This window comes from Stegastes partitus, unplaced genomic scaffold, assembly GCF_000690725.1.
Source record: "Stegastes partitus isolate 25-593 unplaced genomic scaffold, Stegastes_partitus-1.0.2 Scaffold1685, whole genome shotgun sequence".
Taxonomy (NCBI): domain Eukaryota; kingdom Metazoa; phylum Chordata; class Actinopteri; family Pomacentridae; genus Stegastes; species Stegastes partitus.
Genome location: NW_007579416.1, coordinates 114,031 through 125,821, shown reverse-complemented (window position 1 = coordinate 125,821; position 11,791 = coordinate 114,031). Strand labels below are relative to the sequence as shown.

The following is an 11,791-nucleotide window of genomic DNA, read 5'->3' as shown; positions in this document are numbered from 1 at the left end:
TGTTCTCCCCATGCAGCATGGGTTCTCTCTGGGTCCAAAAACATGTTGAGGTTAACTGGTGATTCTAAATTGTCCGTAGTTGGGAATGTGAGTGTGCTTGGTTGTCTGTCTCTCTGTGTAGCCCTGTGATAGACTGGCAATCTGTTCAGGGTGTCCCCTGTCTTCGCCCTAAGTCGGCTGGGAGAGGCTCTCGCCTCCTGCGACCCTAGTGAGGAGTAAGCGGTGTATAGATAATGGATGGATGGATTGTGGTTGTTTTGTGTCTCTTTGTGATTGTTTTATGTCTCATGTTTGAGCAGAAGCGGCATTTTCTCAAAAATGTGGGACAATTTAAGGGGTATGAATAACTTCTGGACATTGGATTTTGAGTAAAGAACACATAGAAATAGTTAAAATTCGTAACTTCAATTTCTAACAGTGTCTTACTGTGTGTTTTGTCACTTGTTTTTGTCATACTGTTGCTATTGTCACACACACATAGTCCAGTGTACTGCAAAATACAGGGAGGTTCACCTGGAACTGATCAGCTTTAAATCCTAACTCCTGAAAAGCCCAGTCTGCTTAGTAGTCAGTTCTGGGCTTGAACCTGCAGCTAGTGTGTCACTGAACAAATGTTTTAGTGCTTTTTATCGGATTAGTCCACTCACAGAGCAGCAGGCTGGTCGATGGTCCATTCGGACTGATGGGTAATAGCATTATGGTGCACAGGCCAGGATTGGCGAACAGAGATATCCTCCCATTGATCGCCTCCCCCCTCCAGGGCCACTCTGATGCTCGCCTCCATCCACTCTTTCATTTGTTTATGAAATATTGATATTGGCTGCTATCTAAGGAGATTCAGCGGGATGGAAAGGAGGGAGATGCAGGGGAGGGTCTTTGTTGGGGAGGGATTGTGAACTGACTCTTTTTCTTGGGATCATTTCCAGAATTGCACCAGAATGGATTTTTCCTTTTAATGTCATCTTTCCTCTGTTAAAATAAAACTCCCTTTACTGCGTCCCAGCAGAGAAACGGAAACATCTGTAACTGCTTCCTATAAATTTTCCGGTAAATGTTAAAAATCAATCTCCAGTAGCCTCCATATGCACTCTAGAGAGTAATTCAAGGGATGTAAGATTAAAAAAGACAAACAAAACTAATTTACTGATTCAGATCAACCTTTGACATTGCAAACATTACTTTGATCATTTTAGTTGACAGGGATTTTGCATCAACTTGATATTGTGTGTAATTCGAATTAAAACTTCTGTGATTTAAACCTAAGTTCAAGTTGAGGCATAAACTACTGAAGGAAGTCCAACTGAAGCGACTTTTTTCGAGCGTACAACAACTGCTTGTGAGTGTAGATGCTTCAAAGTGAGTTTTTTAACAATAAAATACTTGATATGGTTTTTAAAATACAGCCTGTTTTTTGTGTTTTTAAATCTCCCCTTGACAAAATGCCTAAAAATGCATCAGCAGCAGACTGACTGACTGTGAGTTTCTAGTATTTCTGTATGTTGATAGTGCCCTCTGTCTGCAGACCTCCTCTGGTACCATTTTCCTCACCAGATGTCACTCCTTCACCCTGAAAACCTTCAACTTTAACTCTCTTTCAACCACAAAACCAGTGCAAGTCTGACTCCTGCAGCTTGATGCAGCAGCTCCTTGTCAGTAAACAGATGCTTCCCTAATGACAGTCAGGATTGACGGGTTACCGCAGCCAGAGCCTTTCATGCAGGAGAAGAGCCTCTTGGATCAATAGTTGTTACCTAGGCAAAGCCCACACAACCACTAATGAATCCTCTGGCTCACAGTGGAGGCAGCTTCGAGCACTGAATGCTCCTGGTCATGATGTTAAATTGAACATCCGCCTCTCTGGGTTAAAAAAAAAAAAAAAGTGATGGTGAGGTTTATTTACATCAAGCATAACTGCAGATGTGTCGTCAGAGGTAGACAGCAGGTGAAGCAGCAGTGTGGTTCGTGTCATTGTGTTGATTGTGAGACTGGTTCTGTTGTGTGTTTGATCTCCAGTCTGGCACACCCATCCGTCTGTCTGCTTCATGTTTTCTGTCTTTTCAGTGCAGGATTAAAGCGCAGATACTTCAGAGGAGGTAAAGCATGTTAGTCACCCGTCTGCAATTTCTAATAATAAGAAGATTTGTGCCTATGAGGCAGCAGGTGCAGCGTGGAGTGTTATTTTCCATTGTTGTGTTTTTGTGATGAAACAATGATGACGAGTGTAAAGACTTTGTTTGGTTTGAGGCTATTTTTAGAACCGTCACATCCATATTGAATGAGGAGTTCTTGCAGCATTTTAAAAGACAGAGCTTTTGTTTTTGTAACAGTGAAGGAGGGCGACAACTTCTTTATTGCAAAAATGTTCTATGAAAGCTCTGCAGAGTTTTACTAATGTGTCAGCAAAATGTTTTCTTTTATTTCTCAGAATATTCTTCTTTAAGGTGGGACAACAAAGGATGTTCTGAAAATGTTCGGTGATGGCTGAATGTTGCACTGGGAACATCCTTCCACTGTAATCATGAAACGTTGTGATAATGTTTTCTAGAAGAACATTTTATGTGTTCCCTCAACAACATCTGCAAAATATTCTCAGAACATTGCAGCAAGAATGTTCTATCTTTGTTAATATATGACAGTACTGGAACATTTTCATCAAGAGCATTTTGTCAGCTGAGGCCTTAATGACATCTTGAAAATGCTTTCAAAATGTTGCGTTGAGAACCTTATCATTGTGGAAACATTTTATAGGTTCTATAATGTGTTCCCTCAACAACATCCCCAGAACATTGCAGTCAGAATATTCTACTTTTTTTCTATCTTTTTTTTTTTTAAACAGCTCAAATTACAGGAACATTTTATAAAAATCCTCTGAGGCTTTGATAGCATCAGAAAAACATTTTTTGAAGGTTGGTTTGAGAATGTTTTTCGTTTGCGGTAATAGAACATTGAGAGAATGTTTCATAGAAGTATGTTCCCTCAACAACATGCCCAAAACATCCTTTAAATATTGCAGCTAAAATATTTCGCTTCACATCATCGAAATGTTTTGAGGCCTGGACAACTTCTGGAAAACATTTTTTTAATGTTGTTGAGAACGTTCTTTTTTCATTGTAACAGAACATTACCATTGTGTTTTATAGAAGAATCATTCATAATGTGTTCTTCAACAACATCCTCTAAACATTGCAGGTAAAATGCTCCACTTTTCTTAATATGTCACATTACAGGGACATTTGAAAAACATTTTGAAAACTTTCCTCCTTTGTTGTTATGGAACATAACCTGTGTTCCTGACTTCTTGTGAGTGTTAAGGTTAGAACACTATAAGTTGACAAGAACATTATTGGAAGTGAAGATATTCTTAAAACACTCTTTGATCCTTTGATTCAGACGTTTTCTTCAATGCATTGTTCAAACCTGTAGTTCATGTTTGCCGATGTTGTGGGAACATTCCCTGCCAGCCGGGTTTGTCCCTCCTGCACTGGACTGTGTGTTGCTGATGAAGCCTTATGGACTCTGACAGGTTTGATTTACAGCAGAGCAGCTAAAGACCCTGCAGATCCACTCAAATATGAAATGATGAGCGTCTCTGCCGCTCTGCAGCGCTCGCGTTATGACCGATCCTGCTAAGCCCAGCACTTTGCTGCTCGTCTGCAGGATATTAGCTCAGCCAAAGGTTATTCATAGACTATCAGATGAGTGCTGCGGTCAGGAAATGCTGACTTATGTGTAAATATCAATTAAATTAGCCGGTGTGCTGAGGTTGCACTGCCACAGGCCCTAACAGCGCTGCGTAAATCACTTTTGGACAAGAAAAGAGAGGCAGATATTAGATTACACGTGTTTACACATCCATTTGCTGTTTGTATTTGGTCATTAATTGTCATAAAGAATAACAGTCATGCTGACCATTGATCATGCACAGATTTTATTGAGATTCTTTGGTGTGAACATTGACACTGATGTGATTCAAAAAACTGAATGATACATTTCAATGTGCATAAATGCCACTTTTACTACTTTATACAATTAGTCAGGTATATATTAGAGGTTTACACCTGCAGTGTTGAGTTTCTTTTTTATCTGCAGTGCCAGAATCTTTCCTAGAATGCTTCATTGGTTTTCCATGATGACATAGATAAGAAATAGAAGACAAGCCTGGAGTTAAAATAAGATGCTTCAGGCAGGTACAGAACGAGGTTTTCTGTGGAGGAGAATAACTCCCTTTGGTTTGGACTTTGTAAATTAGCAGACTTTTAACATAAAAATGTCGTTACATAAATAACACACTGATGGGAAACGGAAGGAACTCTAAAAACCAGAACATGGGCTCTTTAATCGGTATTGTGTGAACTCGTTTGACGCTCAAGATTTAAATGGACGTCGGACACTCCTGAAAATATATACAAATAACATGTTTAACTTGATAGGTACCTGAAATGTTTGATACGATTTAAATTCTGGTCAAAACAACAGTTTGTTTGAAATAAGGAAAAATACTTGATGTGAACCAGGATATCATAACAGACGAATCCGGTTTAAGAAGTGCAAAATACAAAAATGATAATTTACCACCAAAACAGTGCAAATAAAATTCATTCAGGCTTGCAGCAGTGAACACAGATCCTTACATAATTGCAGGCACAGACTGGTCAACGCCAGTTTTCGGTTCAGCATTGAGGACTGTGTTTAGAACACAAGGCACATTGTCGCGTCTCCGGTGCCAAACTCCAAGCCTCTTGTTTTTCACGCCTGAAAAAGTCACCTCTCGGCTCCCTGTCAGAGTTATGTAGGCCAGCCTGCTGAGCAGAGACAAAATGGGGGCAGAGCGCCGTGGATGCAGCCTCAGCAGAAACCTTCTCTTTAGGGCAGGAGGTGCAGAAAACGCTTCTTAAGGGAGGCTGGATTATCACTGTATGCAGCTGAGGTGAAACCATCCTAAATAAACTGTTAGTGCGCCAGAAATTTTAAATAGATATTTAGTGGTTAGTATTTAAACGGCTACAACTCTGTATTTCAAGTATGTACTATATAAAGAGCTGACAGATAATAAATCTCTTAAAGGATGCCCTGATCTGATCATTTCTGTTCCGATGCTGATGGATCCGGTTGAAGTCCTTCTTGAAAACAAAACGAAACACAGCAATGCAAAGTACCAGGGCACATTTATTATGTTTTATCAAGTACTTTCGTCTGTATAATTCATGTTTCAGTTGAAAATACTGCACTTTTTGCTTCTCTAAACTGTCTTTACAGCCAGAGTTATGAGTCATATAAGCTTATCTCACATTCAATCTTGCATTTATCAGCAGCGATGGTGTGATTTGTGCAACATTAAAATTACAGGCAGTGAGGAAACTTTTGGTCTTTTTTTTTTTTTTTTTACAATTGACATGTAGATTAACACTTTTTTTTAGTGATTTCACTAGTTATTATCTGTAATTGAACAAGGATCTGTAAAATAACATCAAATTGTGCAAAAAAAAGAATTGTTGAAACTATCAAAAAACATTCATGTTGTACAGCTAGCATTAGTTTCCAGTTGGGTTTGCAGTGTAAGTTTATGCCGAGCTAAGAAGCAAACCATTGCAGTTCTGAAAACCCAGTTCAACCTGAAGGTACCTCACTAACCTTCAATCTTGCATCATGCTACAGACCTCTAATCAAAGCAGAAAATCAGATCAGAGCATCCCATGTTTAGGACATTCAGTATTTTCAGTATTAAGTTATACGCAGACACATAAATCGAGAGCATCTCCGCTTCAACGCACCTTTCAAGTGCAAAACCCCAAAATCAGGAGCATGTGTCACTCTGAGTGCACACAAACAGCCACATTTTTATGCCTCTCCCAGTAGTGGCAGTCGTCCGGAAAGCTCCAGGCAGCTGCAGACTCCTTGTGGCGACTGACTGCGTGAACCACAAACCCGCACAGCTGCTTCTCCAGCACCTCCACTACAGCTGGGGCGTTTCCCTTCTTGCCCTGGCCCTCCATCGCCTGCCGGATGCAGTCGTGGGGCACTGGCTGTGGTTTGGTGCTGTACGACACCACCAGGTTGATGTTGTTCACCTGCAGCACCTCGAACCAATTCTGTCCCGCCACGTGATGGAAATGTTCCCCTGCTCGCCAGTTGCGGTAGGTGCTGCCAGAGTGGTTGATAAGCCGCACGGACCAGCGCACCCAGTCGAACTTTTTCACCAAGAACTCCAAAAGCTGCTGAGTTGTTTCCTGCAGGGTGTCTCCCTCTTTCTCTTGCAGGAGGCGCTGGGCGTCTAATTTCGCTTGTTCTGGGAAGGCAGTAACACAGGACTCGATGGTGGTCTTCATCCTGGATTCTACCTCTTCAATTTTGCTGCTCCACTCTTGGATTTTGTCCTGTTCCTCCTCTTGACCCTGGGTTAAAGCGCAGTGGCCCAGCAGAGCAATCAGACCCAAGCAGAAAAGCTCCTTCATCCGGACACAGAAATCTTCCAGGAGGCGGCGGTTCCTTGCCACATACCTGCAAAATAGAGGACTCAGTTATGTTTTTATCTGGTGGCCCAAAGAAGCAGAGAGGCAGCTGCAATGAAAACAGAAATATATTGAAATTAGGGATGTCCTGAACAGGGCACAGGAGTGTGAGCGAAGGATTTTTGGATGTTGTGCTAAGCAGTGAACCACTTGTGTGGAGCGGGATACATTTAAGTTCATAAAAGTGTTGAAGCAAACAGTCCCATCACTGCTTTGCTTGCATGCCATAGTCCGGATCAAGCTGTTAGTTTTTTTTCCCAACCTGCACCAATTATAAATTTAGTGTCTGCTGGTATCGAGTCCCAATCCGATACGGTTTTCCTATATAATACATACTACAAGCACGTTAAAGTTTAAAAATCTGCCTATCCTGCTCAACAACTGAAAAGCACTCCAATGCACAAAAAATTCATTTCTGTGTCCAAGCAGTTCCTTAATGTTCTGTAGGTGGTCAGGAATGGCTCCAGCATTTAGCTAGCTGTTGGCCACTGTGACAAAGATATCTGTGACAATTAATGACCACAAGCCAGAGCTTTATTTTTAATGGAATGTACTTTTGCTTTGAAATAAGTGCAATTTGTCACCTGTGATGTTGCATGAAAGGTGCGAGTTTAAAACAGAAACAAAGTTCACATCGGACTTACATGCAAAACACCAGAGTTTGCATCGAGTGATGGACAAAAGACGTTTTATTTTCTGTCTTTGTTTACTTGATATTTTCAGTTGCTTTCTGGTAAGGTTTAATCACCAAAACTATGTGGTTTGGGTTTAGAAAAATGTCTTGGTTTGGGTTAAAATACAATCCTTCCACTACGTGTTTGAAGTTTCTCAGTCATTTTCTGGGTTCCAGAAACCCACCACATTGAATGGGTCGGCTGAGGAGCAGTGACAGTAAATCAGTAAAATAAATGAAAAGATAAGTGATAATTAAGATTAATTAGAAGCATTTGTGATACGTTACAAATTTAATCCAGCTGAAAATAATTTCCCAAACATATTTCAGAATGCAGTTTAGTTAGTATAATAATTTTGTGAAGACTGGGTTTAGGACAAATTGGGATCAACAGCATACCTTTACACCAGAGACATATCAAACTCAGCTGACTTTGTAGCCCAGATCATGACAAAACGGCAATGTCAACGCAGGACAAATGTCCACTGTGCTCAGTTTGTGGTTAATCAATTAATAAATAATTTGAGTGACAACACCGGTGAATATTGATTTAGAAAACTGTCTTATAATTTGCATCCCTAACATCGGTGTGTGCCAATTCTGATCAGTCAAAAAATGCATTGACTGGCCCTGATTCTGACAAATCAGGACATCCCTAGTTGAAATATAATAACTTACCTTTCTACCAGCTCTAAAATCGACTCTCCAAAGCTGTTAGTTCCCATTAGAGCATCGTACAGCACAAACAGGTTCTTCTCCCCTCCGGTTTTTGCAAAGTGCTCCAAAAAAAGCCTAGTTTTCACCTCCTTGAACTGCGGTTTTGCCTCCAGGATGTCCATGTACTTCCTAAACTGGTTCCTGATGTTCTCCTCCACAGAGAAGTACTGGGAGTCCAGCCTGCCCTTCTTGATCTCACAGTTGATGTCGTCCAGTTGGCTGGAGAGCACATCCAGTTTGTTACTCACCGTCAGGAACTGCTCCTTGACGTAGAAGACCTCTTTGCTCTGGACGTTGTCTAAGGCCAGTCGCAGCACCGGAGCGGCGGCCTCGCACAGCGGAAACAGCTCACCCACAGCGCTGGCCAACACCTCGGCCCCCCTCTCAAACATGTCCATCACTGCCTCAATGGCCTCCTTCTTCTGGGCCACAACCCTCTCCAAAGAGCTGCTCATGTTCTGGGACACAGAGGAACAGAAGCTTAAATGAAACCTGAAGAGATGTGTGCAGTGGATACGCTCAAATCTTTATTCCACGATCGTGTTCATGGAAAAATAGCTTCTTTTGATCCATGATTTTAATGGAAAGATTAGACATTCATCAGGTTTCATTGGCTTTAAAACGAAGCAACACCGTCTTATAGCTTGCAGCTTCACCAACGAGCGATTGTTTTTCTGTCTAAATTCTCCCTATGTGGTATGTCACATAAAGAAGACTAAGGATATAAGGAGAGTATTCATTTTTTGTGGCAGAACTGTGCTTTTTAAAAACTTTTTTTTCTATCCTGTTCTCTTGCAAAAGAGGTTTTTAAGTCAGACCTGCTTGATTTTCTAAAAATGTTCTGCACCAGAATGTTTATCAACCCACTCCTTATAAAAAAGTGAACTTTTATTGGAGTAATACACCCTTAATGCATCTAATAAGTTCTAAAAAAAAAATTATTTTTAAAAAAAACATCGCTGAACTGTTACATTGCCTGAAAAAGGCATCCACCCCATTTGTAACTTTTCCACTTTTATCGCTTTTCAACATTGAACCATGACCTCAGTTTTGACAAGAGAATTTACAAAAAAAGACTCTCTTGGTTAAAATGAAAGCAGACTTCAACAAAGTAATATACATTTATTTTAAAGAATAAAATAAATGACCACATAAGTATTTGCTCCCCTTAAAGTGACTCACCTAATCAATCATGAAGGAATATGGCACATATGTAAATCTGTCTAGATGAGGCCGTCTTCAAAAACTGAGTGACCATGCAAGAAAGACACGAGTGCGGGAGGCCACCAAGACACCTATGACACCTCTGACGGTCTTACAAGCTTCAGCAGCTGATGGGAGAAACTGTATTTAAAATAACTTTTGGATGATTTTCACTAGTCAAAGCTTTGTGCGAGAGTGGCAAAGAGAAAGCCACTGTTGAAAAAAGCTCATATTAAATCTGGACTAGAGTTCACCAGAAGACATGTGGAGACTCTGAAGTCAACTGGAACAAGGTTGTTTGGTCTGATGAGATCAAAATTCAACTTTGTGCGTATCAGACCAGACACTATGTTTGCTGGAAACCAAACACTACACATTATAACAAACACACCATCCCCACCGTAAAGCATGGTGGTGGCAGCATCATCATTTGAGTGTGCTTTCCGGCAGCAAGACTTGTAATTGTAGAAGGTAAAGTGAATGCAGCAAAGCATAGAGAAATCCTGGAGTACAACCTGATGCAGTCTTCAAGAGAACTGCAACCTGGAAGAAAAGTTGTTTTCCAGCAAGACAATGAGCCGAAGCAAACAGCCAACGCTACACAGAAATGGTTTAAAGACAACAAGTTGAATATTCTGAAGCGGCCAAGTCAGAGCCTGGACTTTAATCCAACTGAGAATTTATGGCTGGACTTAAAGAGCTGTTCACTCAAGTTTTCTGTGCAACCTGACTGAGCTTTAGCAGAGGTGAAATTGCACCGCCCAGATGTGCGTAATTACTCGAAGTGGGGGAACACTTATGCAATCACTTATTTTACGTTTCATATTTCAGTCTGTATTCTCTACTTTAACTTTGACATGAGTCTTTTTTTGTTTCTCTTGCAATTTTTTGTCAAGAAAAATAATTATATTGACCACATTTCAATGCGGGCTGCAAGGTGGTGCAGTTGGTAGCACTGTTGCCTGCAGCAAGAAGGTTGCCGGTTCACGTCCTGGTGGGGGCACCGGAATCTTTCTGCGTGGAGTTTGCATGTTCTCCCCGTGCAGCGTGGGTTCTCTCCGGGTTCTCCGGCTTCCTCCCACACAGTCCAAAAACATGCTGAGGTTAATTGGTGATTCTAAATTGTCCGTAGGTGTGAATGTGAGTGTGCTTGGTTGTCTGTCTCTAAGTGTAGCCCTGTGATAGACTGGCGACCTGTCCAGGGTGTCCCCTGCCTTCGCCCTAAGTCGGCTGGGATGGGCTCCAGCCCCCCCCGCGACCCTAATGAGGATTAAGCGGTGTATAGATAATGGATGGATGGATGGGACATTTCAATGCTGAAAAGCAATACAAAAGGAAAACTTCCAAGGAAGGTGACTACTTTTTATAGGCCCTGAATGTAAATGTTTGGTACCTTAAACAGAGATAACAGAGTTGGTATTGGCCTTTTAGGAAATAGTCGACAGATGTGATTACAGGCTCAAAAGCAGGTTTTTACAATGAGTATTTTATTAATCTTGACATTGTCAGAATGAATCCCTGAACTGCAGAAGAAGAAGAAAAAAAAACACCCAAAAGAATGATGTCATACAAACAAAACCGGGTGAGAAAACGACACAGATGCCCTTCAGTCTTGTATGACTCATTTCAGGGAACAGACCAAGGCCAACCCGTGTTTTAAAAATCCCCTTTCGTCCTTCCTTGGAGCCTCACGTACTTGAATTATCTCTGTTTAGATGTATGTCTGTGGAAGAAGCTGCGTCACTCAACTCCTCCAAATATCTGCACATCAGTTCTATTTTATTCATATCTGAAAATATCTACAGATAAGTAAGGTAATCAGGTAAACATACATTTGGCTCTTAAATCAGCAAATAAGTTGTGTATAAGCAACAATAATCTAAACGAATAAAGAGATTCAAACTGCAACATGTTTACATGTCACCGAAAACAAATGCGTAACAGCAGCCTTTTTGCGCACAAATCCCCTGCGAGCACCGGACACACCTTACAGCATTTCTCCCCCTCTCTGATGGAAGATAAAGACATTCATCACATGACAAAAGCGCTTTTCTGTACCTCAATGAAACGACTGTGCCGCTCCTCACGCCTGATAAGCTCCAACAGCTGCACGCAAGTTTTTTTTTGTTTTTTTTTGGAGTTGGAGAAAATTCCCACGATTCTCTGAGAGAGGGGTCCAAAACAGAATCCAGGGAGGAGATGCGCACTGAATATCTGCAAAGGAGAGAGAGAGAAACGGAGAGAGGGAAAGAAACAGACAGACAGATAGACGGAGCGCAAACTGCAGGAGGTGAGATTTGTGGAGGGTCCATTTTCTTTCCAGGCACAGAACGGTGCAGGAATGGACGATTCGTTTTCTTCACAGGAACTGAAAGGATTTTAAACATAGTCTTGTGTATTGTTTTCCAATCATCTTGGATTTATTTATTTATTTATTATTTTTGTTGCACACTTGGCGCAGATGTGTCACCATGATGTGCTGTGAAAAAGGACCCAAACTTGAGGTAAGACGATGGGAGAAGCTCTTGTTGTGCTTTTGGCTTAAAAACGATTCACTGATTTCATTTTTAGCAGCTCAGATCATAAAAGGGGTGATTTTTACGCACCACAAAGCGTTTAGAATACGATTCTGAATGTGTTGAATCAAAGGAAAGATTTATTTTTTTAAACCCGCACCACAGTTTTTTTT

General features: G+C 41.1%; 1 protein-coding gene across 1 annotated transcript; it reads right to left on the bottom strand.

Annotated features, from left to right (window-relative positions):
• Positions 1–5,506: 5,506 nt before the first annotated feature.
• On the bottom strand, positions 5,507–8,354 carry LOC103372038 (uncharacterized). The gene is made up of 2 exons (XM_008301560.1): positions 7,861–8,354; positions 5,507–6,498 (listed from the first exon to the last, which is right to left on the bottom strand). Exons 1-2 carry the CDS (start codon positions 8,352–8,354, stop codon positions 5,808–5,810), a joined length of 1,185 nt encoding a protein of 394 aa, XP_008299782.1. The 3' UTR covers positions 5,507–5,807.
• Between the last annotated feature and the right edge of the window lie 3,437 nt (positions 8,355–11,791).

Excerpts from the sequence above, each read along its gene's own strand:
- LOC103372038 (XM_008301560.1), bottom strand. The coding sequence starts at position 8,354 with ATGAGCAGCTCTTTGGAGAGGGTTGTGGCCCAGAAGAAGGAGGCCATT. Across the intron at positions 6,499-7,860 it reads ATTTTAGAGCTGGTAGAAAG|GTATGTGGCAAGGAACCGCC; the intron begins GTAAGTTATTAT and ends TCTATTTTGCAG.